This window comes from Megachile rotundata, chromosome 1 (assembly GCF_050947335.1).
Source record: "Megachile rotundata isolate GNS110a chromosome 1, iyMegRotu1, whole genome shotgun sequence".
NCBI lineage: Eukaryota > Metazoa > Arthropoda > Insecta > Hymenoptera > Megachilidae > Megachile > Megachile rotundata.
Window position 1 is genome coordinate 2,371,960 of NC_134983.1, and position 23,148 is coordinate 2,395,107.

The following is a 23,148-nucleotide window of genomic DNA, read 5'->3' on the forward strand; positions in this document are numbered from 1 at the left end:
TGGCAAGTGACACATGAAATTAATTTGAAACCAACTATTTTAAATTCGTTTCATAATCACTCAAGCAAGTAAGGAATCATTTTTGCTAAGTTCTAGTTACTTAATGTTACATAACTTTTTAAATAGTAACATTGAAATATTTTATATTTTAAATAAATATTGAAATTATTGAAAATATTTGTTGAACGTAGTGAAGCTCCTGGAACGACTGTAATACGGTACCGATCGCAATTATGGGTCTGTTGAGTTTTGTGAAGGTACACTCGTGAGACACCCTAAATTGGCTGTATAGATTTTAACAGTAGATTTTAACACAGATTTCAGGAACACCACTAAATTTTGTAACTTGAAATAAGAAACTTGTAAAACGGTCATTTGACCATTTTGGTAGTTTTAGAGTTAAAATAGGCACATTGTAACAAGATATCAGGGAATAGTTTCATGTGCCAAAATTAATTCAGGAAAAAAAAGACTCATCCTGATTAATTAAATTAAAATTAATTATAAATAAAATATTTTCATTGCATAAAATATTACCATCTTGACTTTTTTTTATATAAGTGATGTAAGTAATTAAATTATAAAATACATATTCAATATTTGAAACAGTAATAATTAATTACTAGGACCTGCATTAGTACTCTGTAATTACGAGGCCATGTAAATAATTTCAGATGCTAATTAATTAAAAACTTTTTTATTCCTAAATAAAATATTCTTATTATTTTATTGGAAAATAAACGAAAAAGAAATTGCAAGTGTAGTCTGAACTGCTGTCTTAATTGTTTGTTTATTAGAACACTTATCATACCACAGATGATAGAGATTATGTTAAGTCTATATCAAATATATTTTCTATTTAATGTTTAAATCTTTGTTTACGATCCATTGCTACTTTCGCAATCGATTGTAACAGGAAAATGATTGTTTACGAAAAACTATGACATTAGTAGCCGCAATAATGTGATGTGTGTCGTATTATATCTCTTCAAACAATATTAAGTTGAATGAAATCTGCAAATATTCACAAAACATAAATATTTCATATAAATGTTCAATGCATCTGAACCGAAATATAGTTTGAAAATTATTGGACATAGTGAAAAGTTGTTAAGGAAGAAATTGAACAGTCAATCCTCCCAATAGCTTTAATTTGTTAATAAATAAAGCAATGTGTTTAAAAATTGGGTATGCCCTCCATTAAATGGCGTTGGATATTGTTATCTCTGTCGATCGAACTCTTGAGATGTTTTTAAGTTGCAATGTTAAAAAAATTAATAGTTCGACATATATTTACAATTTAATATAAAATATCTGAATTATTTAAATTAAAATATCTTACAAACGATTTTTCAAGTAGTTTAACTGATTTCAGAACTGATAGACGGATAAACCAAATATACTTGATTAGTTACGACATAAAATAGCATCTCTGCGACTTCCAAATGCTGTGTAATTGAGTAAGTTAGGATTTTATATTAGGGAGGGCCTCCAAATTGGACAATCTAAACTCAATGTTAATAAAAGTGCATTATTAATAAAGTGTATACATATATGTAACGTTTAGCGAGTATTAACTTATTAAAAATAACGATTACATTATAATAGCTTGAGATGTATAAGTATAGAAGTCCACTCTCTTAAATAGGATAGTAAGCTATTGGAATAATAAAATAGTAGAACAGTAGTATGTTGATATAATACAATTAATAGGATAATGAAATAATAGAATAACAGTATCGTAATAATAGTGAAATAATGAAATAGTAGATTAGAAAAATAGTAAGACAGTAGAATAGTAATTAAATGGTAAAATGGTAAAATATTAAAATTGCAAAATAATAAAATTTTTAAATAAAAACATCTATTTTTTCATCTCTCTTTCCTGAACAAGAAAGCACAATTATGCAATATTATACATTTTTGTAATTTTGATAAATTACATTTCGTGAGTATTTTGGTAAATTCAGAAAAGGAAGAAATAAAGGAAACATTAAAGTAGGTCATTTGCGGTGGTAATGAAGTGTCAGATATGGTGTGAGCTAATCAGATGTAAATTCCAGAATGTCTAACGCCCACGGTTTTCTAGTTTTTCCTACAATTAATGAGCTGTTAGTGGAAAGGGCCAAAAATTGGCAGGATTCGTATCGTTTTGCGCCAAAGGTGCAGCTTTAGGAAGGCCAGAAAACCTTGTACCAAAACCTGTAATTAGGACACCTTGGTGTGATTCTAATTAGGGGCCTCGGTTTGCCATAAATCTCGGGCTATTATGGGGGTCATGTTTGAATGAACCCCGAGAATTTGGGATCTTAAATCATTTAGAAAATCAAATCTTCTTTTTGTAAGGGTATAGAAATCGGTATACACACTCTTATTTTCGATTTCCGAGTAGAATTTTTACTCAAGATTTTTACGTAATAACTTATATGGCAATAATACTGTATATTGAAACTTATCACTCGGAGAGTGATTATGGAGGAAATAGAATTTCAGTTGAACTAAAAAATGTTTAAACTGCTCTTTGATAAATGGAAAATATAACACGTGACTATGCAAAATGCGTCATGCAAATGGAACGAATTTGGTTATATCTCGAATATCGTAAGAGACAGAAAAAAACTATTGAGGAAAAAATTGAATAGTATAAGAATGCTTACTTTTCTACGTTTTTATTCCTCCTTTCATGAACGTAATGATAAAAACTGCCAATACATTACATATTTTTTCTTACCCACATCAAATCTTCAGACTATTCTGCATAAAAAAATATTAATTTACAATTTTAAATGATCAATATTTCGTACAATACCATATCTTGTTCAATACTCGCATTATAAATAATTATATATTGTGGAATCAATTACACTATGTTTTAGAACACATAGTGCAATATTATAACCCTCATACTTTACCGACCTTAATCTTCTTAATTTATTTTTCCGGATGAACTAAAAGATAATTTATATTTGTAAGCATTTATTTCTGTGAAAGGTATGAGGAAAATGAATTAAGCTACATTGCTCAAACATGAACAGTGACCATATTTAAAGACCTGTACATATAAGAAACATGATAGAGTGTTTCCTGTGTGAAGCCCAACATTTGAACATCTTTAATGAAGTAAGTTGTATATATATCATTAAAACTTTTGTCTCATTTACTATTATTTTGTGCTGCAATGTTGTTTCATGATTTATTTCTGTCTAAAGCAACATTGTTCGACATTACTACCCGAATTGCTACTTTTCCGACTTTAGTCACATTCAAGAGGTAACACCACTCTAGAGCCCGAAAAAGAGACCTAACTTTGACAATTTTTTTTGGAAGAATGATAAACGGAAAAGAATTTCTTTTCAGATGGTTTATTTAACACATATTGAACTACGACAAAATAATTTTTTATTGTCATTTTCGTACAAAATGGAGGCGACAGAGTCGATCGGCGGAAACAGCTTTTGTCAAAACACTCTCACGGGAGGACGGATTTCTCGTTATGTATGAGTCGTGGGATAAAAAATCAAAAGAATTTATAATCCATGTACAATTGGCTTTGGAAGTACGTAGGGGTTTTTTGATTAATCAATTTTTGTGGAAGTTATGCGTTTTTTAAGGAATGAATCGACTTTTTGCATGAAAAATGAGTACTAAATTGTTTATAAAAAAAAAGTTTACATTCAATCAAAAAACGGCTACGTACTTCCAAGGACAATATTGTTGTGCAGCTACTGTAAAAATTTCAATTCGATCCATGCAATAGTCACCGAGAAATCCGTCCTCCCAGTATGAAGAAACTGATTTTGAGAAAAACGCGTTTGAAGTTTTATGAACATTTTGATCCTTAAATTCTCTGTTCACCTCTAATCTGCAATGCCTGTACTATACATTTGGCTATCCAGATCAGTGTTTGCCACCTTCTCTAGCTTTCTGAATACTTCTGTTTGTTTTGTAGGTAACAAGTAAACTTATTATTATAAATGATAACAATAATACGAAAGCGATGAATTGCAATATACCGCGCGAGTACTCAGTGCGCGCTCTGAGGCGCTGCGGCAAAATTGATAATTGAACCATTTAAAATTTGTTTTCCACTATGAATCAAACGGCATTCTGTTCTTAAGACCCTAAAGTATTGTTTTAGCAAAAAAAAAAAAAAATCGACTTTCTGAAAATCCTAGAGTGGTGTTACCCCTTAAAATAAATAAAAGATTCGAAAATTCCGTAAGGTACACAATACTTATGTTTACACAGCACATTCCATGTAAAACTTCCCAAATTTCTATGCTTAATGTTTTTTATTCTCGCAAAAAATAGATTCGTATAATAGTACCTATTCTATTACTGATAAGACGTGAGTAGTTAACATGAATATATTTATATTAACATGAATATGGTATCAATCAAATACAAATCATTATACTGTAAATCATCGAAGGTCGTCTGAACTGTAACTCGATGCAGCAACTAATAATCAATTTATGTCCCTCATCGGCGGCAATAAATTTATTATTACATGCCGTCGTATTTACCGTCTTCCGCCCGACAGATCGATCGTTTCTCTGTCACCTAGAGAAGATCTATTATAGATCAATAGACGAGAAGGTGAGTGCAAGTGCGACAAATCACGCGATGCAGGGGGATAGATCGATAATTTAAAGCTATGCATCGGTGTATCGAGTTCTACGGCCAGTTGATTGCATTTGCATACACCCATTAAGCGAGCAATCTCGAATACGCGATTTCTTTGGATGCCCCATAGCTTCCTGTATATGTCTTGGTGATTTTGCGAAATACACACTTATCACCGGTCGTTGTAAAATGTTTATTTCGTTCTTGTTGCCTTCGCGTCTTCAGCTCAGACATCATCAATCACTTAACGAATTGATTTTCAAGATGTAACGGCATGAACCGATTGTTTAAAAATCACTTACGAGGAGAGTAACTCGGAATAACTGCAATTTCTTGTGATATCGGAAGAGGAACTGTTAATTTCAATATCGGTGGTGTTTGATATAATGAGCACGCAGATTGAAGCTGATGAATCTGACGGATTCAGGATCGTACATGCAATAAGAATATTCGTAGCTATAACGGGACTACACACAATTTCTGAAGCAATTTTACTTATAAGGAGGTATCCCAAATGTCAACCAGTTCCAATGAAATTTGCACAGCACGTAGTTTTCGCAAAATATTTGATTTAAAAACAAATTGTTGATCGACGGTCATTCACATTTAGGGAGTGGAAATAATCCTCAAAAATGAGGATGGAGAACAGAAATTCAGATATTTTTTTAATATCTAAAAAACTTGTAATACAAAAAAATATTGTATATAAAAATTTGTTGTTTTTTTTGGCAAATTTTATCGTGCAGACTGTTTTGCAAAATATATGTTTATTTAAAGAAAATAATAGAAATTGACGTTGTTTAATTTGGTGTTCATGGGGACAATAAAATACTGCTTCTGCATAATTAATGCAGTTTATTATATTAACAAACTGTAATGCAGAATGATAGAGTATCATACAATATAATATAATATAAATATAATAAATGTTCGGATTTACATTGTTCAAATATGAATATAAAGTGACTCTCGCTAAACATGTAACGATTAGTAGGACATAAGTTGTAGCCTATTTGTGTTAGAAGGCAGCATCATGTTTTACCCATGAAAATTAGAAAACAAAACATTAACTTTTATTATGATCTTTAAATAAATATATATTTCCTAAAACTGTTTGCGTAGTCAATTTTGCCACTAAAATACTCACATTTTTATATGTAACATCGTTTCGTACTATAAGAAGATTTTAAGATATTGAAAAAATACATTTAATTTCAAATTTCGAGCATTATTTTCACTGCCTAAATATGAATTCTCGATGCACAAGATATGGATCAAATATTTTTTCAAAAGCTATGTGTTAAGTAAGTTTCATTAAAACCAGCTGTTAATATTTGTGAATGATACCAATCCAAAGGGTATAGCCCGATAAGGTAGTCAAATGTGCCCTTCAGTCGAATCAGAAACCCAATTCGTCAGTCGGTAGCATATCCAAAAAAAAAACATCTCACACCAAGTTTCAACCCCCTATCTCATCCATGGGGGTAGTAAAAGGGAAAAAACGAAATTCCGGTGTTTGGCCCATTTTGCCTACTTAATTTCACGGTCTCTTCGCGTTATTATTAATGAGGATTATTAATATGAATTATTTTTTGAAATAATTGTACATGTTTAAATATAAATTAATTAAAACTTATAATGACTGATACATGAAACAATGTGGAAAAAAATATAATAAAAATTCTTATTAGCTGTATGCGAAATCGAATTTTCGATATATGTAATTCATACCGGTAAAAACATTGTGAATTATTAAATTTCCTATTTTTTTTTTTTGCATAAAACATAATAGAACAGTTCTTCATAAACGGTTGGTTTATTTATGGAAAGACTGAAACTGTTTTACATAATTTGTTGTTCACACGTTATAAATCAACATTTAAAGAATATTAGACATGTTTTTTTAGCAGAAAACATTGATTAATAAAAATAAATAGACTTCGTTGATTAATACAGAACACTGTAATAATACTATTAATATGAGTTAAAACAAGGCAGGTATTTGACTACAGTAACCTTTTAGGAATTAAAGCTTGTTCATGGGCGTACAAATTCGTCTATGTTCACGTCTTGTACCCGCTCCTTTTTCTTTGTGGGTCGGGCACACGGAATCGGCTCATTTGTTGCGTATTAGCAGAGGATAATGAGCTTCTTGAGGCTGCCGCCTTTTGCGAACAGCCAAGTGACTTCGACTTTCCGAAAAAGGAGAGAAACAAATGAGGTACGCCTACAAGGCCTTGGGACCAAGTTTTCGTGGGTCTGAAAATTTCGAAAATCACGGGTTCATTCCGGCAACGTGTCCACAGTTAATTCATTTCATTTCAATGTTGTTCTTATGTCGTATTAAATAGTCAATGAATTAATGTAGTGTACAAAGTAAGTAAATTATTTAGTTTGATAATTTACAAATTTGGAAATTTAGGAATACCTGAATTTAAGGACTTTTGAATTTAGAAATTTGGGAAATATAAACTTAAGCTTTTGAGAATTTAAGAATATAGAAATTTGAAAATTGAGAAATTTGTAAAATTAAAAATTCGAAGAAATAGCTAAGATATCTTACAATTAGTAATTGTTTAGCGTAGTATGCTGTTATTAGACTGTAAACGAGGTACATGATCTCACTATTGAACAAATTATACAAAACTGCGATCGTTTAAAACTACATAGTCATTGTTTTTACTAATATACCTACATCATAGATGTGTATAACATATATGTATAAATAAATGAAATTAATATATAAGTAAATAAGAGAGATAAAAATTGGTACGTTGTAACTATCATAAAATATCGAGTAGACTTAATAATGATAGGGACTTGTTTTTTGTGAAATGGGGTTGGAAATGGAGTAACAGTAGATGGAATTATGAATGCAGATAAATAGAAAGTGTTTGCAATAACATGGACCAGTGTTTTTCTTCTATATTATTAATTGAATATTAATGATGATTTTAATATCAACACAATGAATTTAATATTGTTGAGAAGTGTAATGCTTCTTTCTACCCTATATATATGTGTGTGTGAAAGTGTGGTGCCATCTGGGAGTGTGTGAGAAAACAAGGGAGAGTCGAATAAAGGAGAATCGAAAAGGAACGCGTGAGATTAATAACGAAGAGTATTACTGTCTGTTTAATTGCATTGTATTAATATTGTTAACTAATAGATAATAAATAAATATATATCTCTAATCCAAGGAACAAAGGAGTGGATTATTTGTGCAAGAAACGATAACAAATATGATAATTGCAATTTTAACGAATCTTTTAACAAATTCACACACAACTCACAGAAAACTAATACTGAAAGTCTTTCGTTTTTATTATACGATTCAAGACCTGTCAAAACTTAGTATACTCTGAAATAATTAACAATTCAACTCTTTGTCAAAGTCGCAATCTGCAAACGCTTGTATAACGTTAATGTACCCACACGCACGTGTGTGTACTAATCACATATACTTAACATATTCATACTTCCAACATCCTATAATGTGTATTACCAACACAATGGGGACCCCTTTCATAACTGTAGTTCAGTAACAGTTTTTTTTAAACAATATATTCAATAATAAATGCATCGAAACATACAGACTTATAAAATAGTTTGCAATATCTTTCTATTTTGTCGCCTATGGATCTTTTTCGTAAGGTCATATTTATAAATTAAAATCAAAGGAGCATCCTTATCTAATGCAACATTTCAGAATGTAGATATTCAGAAATTGAAAAATTTGTAAAGGTGGAAATTTCGAAATTTGAAAATTTCACATTGTAAACGCGTAAACATTTTCAATTTTAAATGATGAGTATTTTTACATAAAGGTTAGTATCTTTTAGAGTAAAATATACAAAGTCCTAATTAAAATCCAAAACTTGTGGTTAAAAGCAATGAAGTATGATCACTCATAGTAAAAATCTTAGTGATGTGAGAAGTGGATTGGTCCGCTGACAAGGTGTTCAGTAGCCTTCAAATAATTAACGTACGCACATGTACACAACACATTAATTAGACGATTTGAAGTCCTATTTAGTGATTAAATAACGTATAACTCTACTTTGGTACTAAATATAGTGTCCATAAACGTTGAAGGTATGAAGTACATGCAATTTGTTCATAAATATTAACATCACTGACAACATACATACGTTGCTCACTTGACGTTTCTTCTAATGAACTCCAACTGAGATTCTAAAAAGTACAATAAACAGTAGGACCAACACGAACGTTTGCACCGGTAAAAATAATCTCGTTCAATAAGATTTGTCAATAAATATGTTTTCGCTTGAACCTTACGTAGATATTCACTATGATAAACGTTAAAATTTTACATATTTCAAAATGTCCTCGGGCGATCTGTATAAGAGTGTATTGTTAATATCACCTATCAATATTATGACAACGCCAAGCACTCAAATAATTTATCGGTGATTGAAAATCGAAGAAAATAACATTCTTCTCTCCATTATAATACTTTTTCTCAAAATTATATCTCAAAATTAAAAATTAACTCTTTAGAACATGTGGTACTCGTATTATATAATTTTCTAAATCTTTTGTATTAAATTAAAAAATTGTCATCGATAATGTTAATGGTTCTACAAGCTGTCTTTGAATCAGGTATTGTTGACCGGTATCATAAAACTAAATATATTGCTAGTATTATTGAACATGTAAGGTTACTACTTTATATCTTGTTATTTAAAGTACTAACATAATAACTATAAAACCAGTTAAGTGGCCAGTTTACAAATTTCTTATTTTGTAATACAAAATTTGTTATGATACTTCCTTTTTATTATGTGTTGATTTTCATCGAGATAAGGAATTAATGAGTATATTCAATTACATTCAATCGTTCACGTATTTCTTTCCCTACTTTCTTTTTAATTTCAAATTATATGTGTATCATACGCTAATACGGTTAGAGTTAATAAAGCGGTTTAATAAAAAGCCAAATATTATTATTGATCAAATATGAACAATAAATATTATATAATATTAGGTACCGAAGACCGTTCTTACGACCTTTCTGTTAGAAATATGTTTATATTTCCCACGTGGTCAAGCCGTGAATACAAACGTTTACAGTAAAGAAATTGATTAGGTCTATTCCAAATTCGTTAACAAGAAAAGTATATACTGTTATCTAACAACGAATATCCTCCTTGTTCCATGGAGTTACAAATATATAGTCATAACATGAAATACAGTCCACTTATTTTTTCAAATAATCTCTGTAATTGTTGTCTTGTTCGTCGTATGTAGAAATTGATTCTTGCAATTCTGAACTGACTTGCACCATCTCTGAATCTCTGTCCCGTGTCTTCATCAAACCTCCTGTGGTGCTTTCTGCGAAGTCAGAGATGAGACCTATCAAGAGGTCCTCTCATTAAGCATACTTCAAGGACGTGGGTTCCCAATGTATCGGGCTTGAACCATATACCAGTTACCACGTGCACCACAGCGGCAGGATTTATGACGGGCATACAATGGAAGTGTCTACGGCTGTTCAAAACTAATCTGTCATATCTTTTCAAAGGTCAAACAACCACTTGATTGGTTACCTTTGATGACATTCATGCTAGACCAACTTCCGGAAGCTCAATCGCTAATCAGATTGGACAGGACAGAGAGATGAATCAGTTTACAAGAAACCAATAAGAGAACAAGTTCAGTTCAGACAATTGTAAATATTACTTTAATCTATAGCGAACAGACGCATTCAGAGTGAAAAGGTTTTGAATTGACCATCACTTGCAATCGTCTAGCTTTCGAAGCAGCGTCGTTTAGCAATCGAATTCCAATCTTTCTTATTAAGTGATATTTCATTTTTAAAATAAAAGTTTTAATAACATTTGAAACATCCTTACCTCCGTAAAAGGAGTAAGGAAACGCGAATAGTGCAAAAGTTAATCCAGGAATTAACGATCAAACATCGCGTTTTGAACACTCCTAGTATTTCCCTACCGATAGAAGTAGAATGAAATTCTGATAAAAAGTTCTTGTACTTTTTTCCGATACACCTTGTTTTTCTGAATCATTTTTATTTACGAGAAATTTCATACAAGTAAATAATGCCATCAAAAACGATGTCGAAATTAAACTGATAATGTATTCATTTTTATGTATATTTGTTACAGTAATGGACAAGCCTAAGAAAAATTCAAAAAACGTTTAAAGAAATTAATGGTGGCTATTAATGTGATCTTTATTTGCTTAAAAATTGATTTGTGTTTTGTAATATTCAATTCCTGTCAATCTACCATTCTGTAAATAAATTATATATTTTAATTCTAGTTCTGGACTTACAGTCTACCCAGTGTATTAAGGTGATGTTTTTTGGATCACACAAATTTTTTATAGCGAATCTTATCAATCTATTCAGATTCAGTATAATTATGAATAAGTTATATAGTATATTTCTATTATTTTTCAATTAAATATTACAGATCACTATCAGTCACTGAATTTTGCGCTTTTCAACAGAAAGAATGCAATTCTCTTTTTGACATATAATAATTTTAAAATGTTTATTTGATATTGGAATATTATTATAAAGTAAATTTTTGTAGCAACAATTTTTAGAATAAACATTTCGTAGTTAATAATATTTCTTAATGTGTGGATGTTTCGGTTGCAATTATTTGATTAATAGAAATAAATACTATTTTCCTTTTCCAGTTCTAGTACGTAATTTGCTAATGATTCAATTTTCAGATTTATTGAGTTTGATGTATGGATTCGTTATTGAAAATAATGAAGAATAAATTAATAAATAAATAGCAGCCTCTAAAATATTAAAAAGTATACTAAAATTGAAACTAAATTTGTTACTCAATAGAAATAACAAAATGTTAAGATAAAATATCCCAGTAATATGTTAAAAGTTGAATTTTGACACCGTAGTATACTTTGACTAATCTGATTCGTGACGCAGTTACAGTTCAAAAGCGATAAATTTCGAATTTTAAATATATTTCCTTTTGAAGTTTGTGTCCAACTATTATTTGCATAGTCAAGGATAGCTGAATACTACATTAACACAATTTTCTATTAACTTCATTTGTTTTAATATTATAACAGTAGATAGTCACTGCTATAATATTATATTATTAGGTGCTTACTGATACACCTGACAAATAAATCGTACGGCAAAGGGTAAAATATCACAATAGTTGTTACTTTATTATGTAAAATTGTATTTCAAGAAAGTATAAATACACATCAATAATACCGATTCAGGCTACTTTTTATTAAATATCATTAAATCTCATTTCGAAATTACATGTACTGTTAATAATTCACTATATAAAATAAATGTCATCATATTCTATTGACACTAACTAATTAATTGTTCAATAATATTAACTTTCCTTTAACTAATATTAACTAATTAAGTTTCCCAACGTTCTATGAACAGTTATTTTTAGATTCAAAATAAGCTGCAATAAGAATTAAATAACGGATAAAATGTAAATTAATTTATACAATTATTCTTAGGTTCGATAAAAGTTAAGATTAAGATTAGCAGAACCTGCTTCATTTTAACATGTTAATATTAAATTTGTAATCTGTCATTGATATTTAGAGTAAAATATTTATTTCTTACAATTAATATCATGAAAGATATCTCTCTTATTGGGCAATACAGTGGTCATACATGAACCTGCATGCGTGTGGATGGTGCAGTGTACAGAGGTGGAAGTGTGACTATGTGTGTGTGGGATGTGTGTTCTTTTGTTTTCGTTTCCGTTATTACAAGTTCTATGTTCCTTACAATTAGTTAATAAAGTTGATTTTAATCGAATCCAAGAGAAAAATATTCCCTGATCACGATACAATAAACTAACATCTCTCTACATGTACTTCCCATTATTTAGTAACTGCAATTGGTAGTCAACTTATTACATTTAAGAGATATTTTTTTTCAAATATGCGACAGATACGATTCTAATTAGTTTAAGACTTTTGTGATTATTACAATGTTAATAATGTTATTATATATTATTATATATGTTAACAATATTACATATATGTTAAAACAATGTTATTATATATTACTTCCAATAATATATGAATGTTATTGATATATTATGGGATAAAAAGTAGGTGTAGAAATGAATATGTTTCAATGTCTTTTATTTGTGACTTGACAAGAACCTTGGTAGGTACTGGATTTTTATGTATTTAGAATTGTAAATAAAAAATGCAACGTGACGTAACATTAAATAATTTTGTTTTTTTATATGACATAATGTTCGGCTTGTGTTTATGCGCTCAATTGTTACTTTCAATTATATATGTATATGTATTATTGTAAAAAAAGAAGACATAACTAAATAAACAATTTATTATATTGTAAAAATGTTATATTGCAACATTGTAATAAAAAAGATGTTTTATTCCATCGATTAAAATTTCAACGTATGGAATTTTGGTCTGACAATAAGTACAATAATTTGCTGATTCACAGCATAAAAATCTTTGTGTACAACAGTATCTTATGCACAAAACCATTTTTCATTTGCTATCAAAATATTCAATTTTTCAAACACTAAAGATAAATTTACATTTTATTTTTATATTTTTCTCTTTATGGTGCCGTAACAATTTTTATTTTCAACATACTTATAAATGTACTGATAAATATATATACTAAAAGTAAATCTAGCTTATGTATTTTAAATTTTATAAACGTGATACTCGAAAATTATTGCAAATTGCATTAAAAATCAAAACAAAAATCTTATGAGCGTTAGAATGAAATGAATACAGTAACGTATAATAAAATTAGTATAACAAAACGTAGTTTTATAAATACTTGACCACTTTTTGTTTAGAAAAGGTGTCGTAATAAATGTAAACGAAACATACCTCGAATTTGTGGGATGACCTGATACATAAATTACAGTAGCGCTTTCTTTAGATCGCTGTTATTTTTAAACATGTTATATAATTCTAGTAGTCAGCTTGTTATTGGTTTCGCTATTTACAGTACTTATAAACGTATCTTTAAGGCGTTAGAACGTTAAACGGATTTCACAGAAACAGTTGTGAATGATTCAAAGATTAACAGTAATCGATAATGAATCGCTAAGCAAAAATGTCAATCTGTTTCTCTAACTACAATGTTAGCTGCAATAGAAAATATAATTCTTCAATTTCAATTATTTTTAAGAATTTTAAAATGATAACTTAAATTTATTTGTTAAATATTTAATTTTCTGTCTTTTAAAGGAACAAACTTATTTTTACCAAAAAAGCCGCTTAGAAAAAAGGAAAATTATCTAATTCATCTTTTTAAGTCAACGTACAATTTAGAAATTGAAACTCAATTTTAAATACATTCTCAATTTTACTCTTTTACAACTTTTGCTTTTCAATATACGGAAGTATTTTGTTTCGAAATTTGGGTATCTAATTTTCACTACTATATCTTCGTGTATAAAGCTAGTCTTCTAACTTAAAATAACTCGTAAGTTATTTATTTGTTCTTTATCATCTTACTCTTTTAGCAAAACATTTGTTTCACCTTCAGTCTTTCAAATGGAATGTCTAATATTTCTTCTCAAAATTGGATGATGAGATTTCTAACATTTAACAGGAAACACGTTTACAAATATGCTGCGCCCGTCAGAGCTATCTAATTATTACTGTACTGTTAAGGCAAATAAAGAACGTTAAAATGTTAAGTATACTTTGAATACAGCGATCTTCAATTATATATTCAATTATTATAATTGGTATCAAACTCAAAACTCTATTTTTATGCAAATACGATCTAGTTTTGTCACATTCGAACTTGTGCCACAAGCCTCATTATAGAAGATTTACTTATAGAAGATTATTAATTTAAAAATATCTAAATATTTTGAATAGTTACAGTTATTTTAACACTGGACCTACTGGCGTATAAGGCATATTTACTTTAAAATTAAAAATGAAGCGGAAAAATAAATAAGCAAAGGATAACATAACTAAGACAAGTTAGTATATACATTAATTTCTTACATTGATGAAAATTAATACATATTTCAAGAAACCATCTTAACAAATTTTATGCAGCATTCCTCATGTAGTGTATATATTCTTTGTTAAAATTATATAACATTTTAAATAATATTTTTACCAATTTAATAACAATACAATGATAATAGTAGAAACAAATAATTAATAATAGAACAGTGTTCTTTTTTTACCCGTAATAAAAAAAAGATCAGTAATGTTAATATTTACTTAAATGATGATTAATGTAAGCTCGACTGTCACAATGTTGTAATAGAAGTATTTTGAATAGTGAGTTAACAATGAAGATTCAAAGATGTTTCGGGAAGCAAAATTGCAGAAAGAACACACATGGATTATGACTCTAACCCTTGTAAAGTATTTGTCCACAGTTCTCTGCCCCTCTGTATTTAAAATGTAATAAAGTACAAAAGAAGCGAAGAAGAAAAAGGGACCGAAGAAAAAGCTGACCATTCGACTACATACTGCACTATTCAAAAGTGTTAGGTGGGTTAATCCTGCATATGTAGAATATACATGTCTATTTTTTAATAAATCAGAAATGTAAAATTTGTAAATTTGCAAATTTGGAACTTTTAAATCCACAAATTTATAAAGGTAGAATTTCTAAATTTACAAATCTCTAAATTTAAAATTCAGAAATTCAGAGATTTCGAAATTTAGGATTTTAAAATTATAGAAATTTAGGTACTTGGATATTTGAAAATTTAGGACGACGGAAATTTTAAAGTCTGAAAATTTTGGAGATCTGAAAATTCGAGAATTTTAGTATGTACAAGCTTAAGAATTTTTTTAAATTCTAGGGATTTTAGGAACTGAAATATGAAGATATGAAGATTTTGATATTTACGAATTTGGGAATTTGTTAACGTGAAAATTTAGAAATTGAAAAATTTGAGAAATCAAGGGTTTTGTAAATCTAAAAATTATTTGGAAATTTGAAAATTTAGAAATTTAAACTGTAGTCACTTTGCTTCGATGCACTTTATTGATAGCATCGATATTTCAAATGATCAATAACATAACAATGTTATCGATATTAATTATGGATCAATAATAATAATCACACCTCTAGTCCAGAGGATTTCTGTTAATTCAAGAGTCCTAAATACAGCAGTCAATTTTATTACAATTCCTAGACTTCTATAAGTATTTCGTTCAATTTATTGAAAAAAGTTTCTATTTATTTCCAAGAAACAAAATATCCTAATAAACCTTTTATTAAGCTAACCTTTCCATTAAGCTGATAAAAGAAAAAATATAAAATAATCTGAATGCACGGTTCTTTGCGTTCCCCAATTCGAGCACATTCGAGGAAAAGAATCAAATGGGATAGAAAAAGGCAAAAATTAGGAATGGGTTCGAACGGAATTTTTAAATTCTCAAAATTCGAATTAAAAATTTTAAAAAATTTTGAAACTTTCGAAATTCATAACTCTCAAAGCGTGATGCAGTCATTTTCTTTTGTAGAAAGAATGTCTTATTTTATGTTCTGACTCAATACAAGTTTTTAAATTTATACATATACATCACACGCTCTCGTTTTACAGCTTTACGAGCACGAGCGCCAATCTGCTTATATCCTCAAAAACAAAAACAAATTGCTCAGTTCGCATGATATATATAATATATCAATTAAATATTCTCAAGGCACGCTGCGAACGATTCTTTATTTATTGATTTAATACATTTTTTATCTAGGTTTCGAGAAGTTCAAATCACGAAAAATGTGCGAAGTTTCGAATTCTTGAAACTCCAAACTTTCTTGTATTTCCAGGTTTCGACGTTTCGACAAACCCATCCCTAACAAAAATAAATTGATCTGGGCTAGCTGTTGTGTCTCGAATGTCAAGAACACGGCGCCTCTGTCCTGTGACTGTGCGTGCCACTCGATAGAGCGCCTTTCTTTCACGTCGATCGTCTTTTGACTCTACCTTTGAGAGCCCCCAGCAAAGAGACGAAGGAAGACGAGAGGCGTGTCCGGTCTCGCGGCTTCTACAAAGAGATGCCCACTTCCCTGTGGACCCCTTCCACTTCTCCCGGAATCCCTTCCACGTGGGTCTCAGGAGTCCTCGCTCCCCACCATCGGGCCCTAAGAAAACTGGGCAGCATGGTCCAGACCACGAGATCGCCAGGTAAAGCCAGTTTACGCAACGCTTCCGTACGCGAAGCATACACGGTCATCCAGAGGATCCCGTGAGTCCTTGCAATTCCTTCGATCGAGCGAAAAAAAAACATGGTATCAGCTAACAGGATCAAAGCCTAAGAATGTTCTAACCCGAAGAACACAACCGTACTTCTGCAGGAAATGAATGTTTCTATTTGGAACATTTCGATCGTTATTTTGGAACATTTCAATTGTTGTCAGTTTGATTCGTTCAAACGAGATGACAGTCGATTGAAGGTACCTTCAATCTCAAGATTGTAAGCGTTGTCGAACAAATACGAAGAAGATTCCAGAAGACTTACGAGAATGACCACATACACCAGTTTCCAACAGTACGACCTGCTAGATTCCGAGGGCTACGGGTCTGCTAGTAGCCCAGAATCGAATCCGCGCAGTTGGAATCATCCAGAGATCTATCCACAACCTCCAAGATCGAGGGGTAGCAGTTGCGGGAGCGTGAGCTCGGTCGATTGTCAAAATCGTGAGTACCAAGAGATCGGTGCCCCGAACGGCAGCTTTCACGTGACCGCAACCGGCTTCAACTTTACCGAATTCTACGAGGGTTATTATCAAGAAGGTTGCCAAATGGGTCATCCTAACAATACCAGAATCGTGAAGGAGCACGGTAAGATGTTGTTCAGGATGAACGAGTGCGCGGAGAACGTTTACGAGAGTGCACCAGGTCGAACAGAATTTTCGAACGAGACACCGTCGATCAGACAGAATGTGGAAATCTCTTCGAAGGAACATAACTCGAGCAACGTGTTCGGGAATGGCAGGTGCGAATTTGCCCAGAATCAGGAGAGCTACTTCGCCTCGAAGAGTTACGGTGTCCCGAAAGGTGACGGTTTTTTGGCTAGGAATAACGGCAATTCTTATGGGCAACGAAGCGACATCCTTTATTTGGGAGCCGCGTACAGCGTGCACAGAAACGAAAACTACGTTCAGAATAACGGCCAGAGCAAGTGCGAGTCATCCAGGTACCATCCAAAAAATGAGCTTCGAGTTCCATCGATGGAGTACGCGGGTCAGAAGACGAAAGACGCTATACAGAAAATCAAAAATGGCACTCCGGGGATCGAGGTGCTAAGGAAGAGAAGATTGGCGGCGAACGCGCGTGAGAGAAGAAGAATGAACAGCCTGAACGACGCGTTTGACAGACTCAGAGACGTAGTGCCCAGCCTCGGTAACGACAGAAAACTTAGCAAGTTCGAGACCCTGCAAATGGCGCAGACTTACATCGCAGCATTGTACGAGCTATTGCAGCGGGAGTGAACTAGGCGAGATTGAACACTCGTTGCGATTAAATTGAACGCTGCTGACGATCTATGAATAAGGAACTACCTTTTCGAGATGATCAAAGCACTAGTGGAAGCATTCCAACCAAGTACAAAAAGATTCGAGAGATCCTGCTTTCGTTAGCGGGAGAAATGGTACTTTTGCGCCGTTTTTGAGCGAAGACGACCAACGAGAATGCCAAAACGGGCATCTCAAAGTTTCCAGTTCTTTCAACCGGAGTCTTCTGAATGACGAATGTCGCGTTGTTGCTCATCGACCCGGACGAAAATGGTACTCTTCGGACATCCAGCTACTAAAGGCTAATGGAATCAGGGAAGATTGAACCAGATTCACGTGGTCCACAATGTTAATTGACAGATAAGTAAGTGGTACGATATTCGGAAAATTTATAAGCGCTGTTGACTCGTTCCGCGTCTCATGAAATTTATAATTTGTAATTAGATTGCGGATGTTTATGAATTTATAGTGTATCGAATATTATAAGATGGAAACAATACGGTTTAGAGCAATAATGGGTAATACCACGATGCACGAACATGCGTGCGATTTTATTCGTGGACGTTGATGGGTAGAATTTCACAAATTAAAAATTGAGATGCAAAAATTTCAAATTCTTAAATTTCTAAATTATCAGATTTCTAAGTTTAAAAATTTAGAAATTTGATCATCAGGTTATTAACAATTTTTCATTTTTATATTTCTAATTTTAATTATTGCCAAATCTGCAAATTTTCAATCTTTCAAATCATTAAATTACCAAATCTTTAAACTTGAAAATTTGGGAATTTAAAAATTAGAAGTTTTTATATTTTTAAATTCCTGAGTATTCAGTTATATTTTTAAAATTTCTATACTTGTAAATATAAAATTTTCATAATTCTAAATTTTTTAATTCCCAAATTTGTGAATGTGAAAATTCGTGTAAAACTTCATTATTATCCATATTGAAAAAATTTTTGAATTAACTCTCGGATTTTGTATCCAACATTATTTTAAATTCTCTTTAATTTGATATTGTTCTAAATATTGTCTTCTAATGTTTGAGAATTAGTATAAGTATTTTACTTTAGTCGAAATACCACGATTTTTTTCATAAATCTGGGTCACCATCGACCCGGCGCCGACCATTCAAAAGTTAAAACAGTCATTTAAGTATTAAGATGAACAGAAATATTCTATTAAAATGTATATTTACATAAACATCCACGATCTAATTGGGTTAACTATTTAAAACTAGAACGTAATCTTATAACACATTGTTGACCAGTTCTTTCCATAATTAATTGTGATATTTATTCAAATATCTATTTTCTAATGCAAGATGTCTCATGTGAAACTATTCAGAAAATAAATACGAATTAAGTACGGAAAAATACAAATCGATTAAATTCATTAAGCGATGAATTTTTGAAAATGTTACTTATGTAGAATAAAATTTAACAAATAGATGTTGAAAATGCATGTAGTACATCCTTGTATTTTTATGCATTTACAGAAAGATATAGATCATCGTCTGTTTTTACGTAAGATATCTTGCATATTCAGTTTTAAAAACGTAGTGCAAAATATTATTTTACTGCGCCAAGTTTGCATGGTTATTTATTTAATACGGGATTTTATTTTATTATATCGAATACGCGTTTAACATGTGTCTTATACGTTTCCGTGTCTCATTAATGCGTAAACATTCGCAGTCCATCTACAATTAATTCTTTCGCTGCTACTGACGCACACGTTGCGTCCATCAATTAATGCTTTCATAATATTGATTGCTAATAATAAATTGTTTAATACTTCATTACATTTTGTTGCAAATATGCTATATAAAATAATATTAGACTAGTACCTAAATAAGCAACAAATTTTACAATTAACAAAATTATTGAAAACATTTCTTATCTTCTGTAATTATAGTTAATTGTAATTTCATTATAGTTATATCACAATTTTCCCAAATACGGTAAATTTGCAACATTGTAGCTGTAAATACAATTCTTAAATAGAAAGTGTTTGTTTAACGTTTAGAAATGTATTTCTTTTGTTACTAAAAAAAAGAATATGCAAAGGCAGGTTAACCAATACTTTTCTTTGAAGGAGACTTGCCAACAATTAATTATCGATGAAAACAGAAACACATTAGTACGAATAACTGTGCTATAATAATTGATAAAACGCAACGTATGCGTTAATACGCAGGAAACTTCTAAATCCTTCAATTAATATCAACAAACATCATACAAAACAATAAGCAATACTAGAATAATTTACGAAACGTTACACATTAATAATTGAAAGAAGTACAGATACGAGTACACTCAGTGGTCAGCAATGTGTTAACCGAGTATGCCGAATTAACTTGTTATTCGACTGATCGGACCTTCAGGAAACGATAATATACTTATCAAAATATCTTTGCTCTCAAATGTATCGGTATATTTGTATAAAAAAAGAATATCGTATGTGCATTTGTTGCGAACAAAACCCGATCAATACGTGTTATTTTATTTTTTATTATTATAGTCTTTCGATCAAATCACTTGATAACCAGAATAAAATTGTATTCCAGTAGTCGATTATAAGAAAATTGTGATTATACGTACAGTGAATCAAAGAAGTATTGCGATATGTTTTGCTGCAGTCATATTTAAAAAAGACATATGTTGTGTTATATTGAATTTGCGATGTTATGTTGAATATTGAAGTACCACAACGTATAATTTATAATAAAATTTCAATCTTTTACGAACAATTGAGATATTTTAATACTTTTTTGATTCGCTATAGCACACATCTATTTTAATTAGAGATGGGCATAATTATTATGTGATAAATCATTTAATATTATTTGAATAAGAATTCACTCAAAGAATAATGCGTTATTTGCAAATAACGAATGAATTTTTATTCGAATAAATTTCGGATAAATATTTAATCAAGGAACAAATAGTTACGTTCAAGTAACAAATGTTATTTTTAATCTATGAATATAAATTTAAATGAAATGAAATTTTGAATTTACACGAACGAAACACATTCACTGAACAAATTTTTTTTAGGAACTTAGTTATTATTTCCGAATAACTTTATTTTACTTGTAATCCTAATTCAAAGATTAGTCGAATAACGCCCAACTCTGATTTTAATAATAGAAAAGAATTGCACATTCAAAATAAAAATTGTGGACTATCAATGATCCACATAGCACGGATCGTGATAACCCTTGAACGGCGGGCACTTTAAAGATTTGATTGATTTTAAGTACCATTTTATAAATCTCGATCAGTTGAGTTGACCCGCATATCGTTCAAAGGTTAATATCTGACCTCAACTCTTTATCGGTTACTGTCAATATTTAAAACTATTTTTTACTTCGTTCATATTTATTAAATAATATAAACTTCGAGCAATAATACCACGCAGCGTGCCACACAAAAACTGTGAAACGTAAATTCAAGAAAAGGAGCGTAAAATTACGAAAGTCGTGGATCCCGTAAAATATGCGACCATCAAAGTGTTAAAAGTCCTCCATATTTAAAATTTTTACAACCTTGTCCGTGGAACGCGGTCCAACAGCATCAACGATTTCCCGAAGAAACCAGGGAAAGAATTTCAGTTTCGATCCTTGCGGATAGTTTAATTAGCGATGATTGCAGCGTACACACCGCGGTGCTCGCTAATGCTTTTTCCTCGTGCGGCCTTGTTGCAGGATTCCGAAACATTTTTCAAAAGATCCAACCGCGATAACGTCGTTGAGAGTCTGACGAACTTTGTGACCTACAGAGGTGTTCAAACTATTACACTAATCATTAATGACCTGTTCAAGAAGGTTTTACTAATAGGAAATCGTTCAAATAAGGCTGTACATTAGAAACAATACTTCTTATGCATATTTTCGTACTTAATATTGACTTAATAGTTAAGTGTTTGGTTTTTAAATTGATAACTGTCCAGATTCTACCAGATAAAAATTGAAAAGTTATTGGTAATACAGCAGAACATTATTGGCTCAAATGGCGCTTAATTTGAGAATATTAGATGGAAAGCTTTATTTGTTAGATTGTAGTACATTATTTTGTAAAAAAAAGGTATGAATGAGTCTGCGATGATCAACCTAGGATTGCAAGTAGATAATGGACAGTTTTTATTTCATTTTTTCATCGTGATACAACGCTTCAAGAAGCTTTTACGAAGTTCTTGTTAGAGTTGTTACCTGACTAGGACAGGGCTTGCACGTGTTGATATGTGACTTACTACACATGTACATTGTCACTGCAGTAATTAACGCGTCAACCTGTTCGGATAAGTAAGTGATGGGTTACTATGACTGCGCGGGTGCGGTGCACGAAGAAACAAGTGAAGCGTACTTGCAAGTATTATTAGATATTCAAATTTTTTATTTGAAACTTAGAAAATTATTTACATTAAAGCCGCCGAATCTACAAATTTTTAAATCTGATACTTCCGTATAAAAGCGGGCTTTTGTGTATTTTCAAATTTCCAAATTATTAAATTTTCGAATTGTTAAATTTGGAACTTTGAATCACTATACACTCGTTACACACAAATGGCGATAAGCTATTAAATGTGCACCTAGTCTGTACATCAAAATTGTACTTAATGTACTTGTGAGCAATTACTATTTAATTACAAAAATATTTGTTGTCCTTTGTTGGTCTAATAATTAGAACACCTCTGTAAGCAATGTAACTGATATTGTAAAGATAATAGTATAGTAAAAAACGAGTTTACGATGAAGTCAGTGGAGATACATGTTACACGAAAAGCGGAGTTTGACCCAAGTATAATTGTACATAAATGATAATGTCTTATGTTAGCTGTAGATTTCGTGTAAATAGCTGATTAGACTACTAAGTTATTGCGATGCTGTATAGGTAATTCTTCTGTACATATATAAATAGACAAGAGATCTCTTGATCGAGCTGACGTAGATTCAATGACTACAAAATGGCTGCAATATAGCGTAACCTAACCTCTGTGTTACATGATGATTAATCGATGGTCGT

At 30.9% G+C, this 23,148-nt stretch overlaps 1 protein-coding gene across 1 annotated transcript; it reads left to right on the plus strand.

Moving 5' to 3' along the window:
• The first annotated feature begins 16,803 nt into the window (after nucleotides 1–16,803).
• On the plus strand, nucleotides 16,804–18,866 carry LOC105663528 (uncharacterized). The gene has a single exon (XM_012293032.2). The coding sequence runs from the start codon at nucleotides 17,132–17,134 to the stop codon at nucleotides 18,098–18,100; it is 969 nt and encodes a 322-aa protein (XP_012148422.1). The 5' UTR covers nucleotides 16,804–17,131; the 3' UTR covers nucleotides 18,101–18,866.
• The last annotated feature ends 4,282 nt before the right edge of the window (nucleotides 18,867–23,148 follow it).

Coding starts and splice junctions, on each gene's coding strand:
- LOC105663528 (XM_012293032.2), top strand. CDS start 17,132: ATGACCACATACACCAGTTTCCAACAGTACGACCTGCTAGATTCCGAG.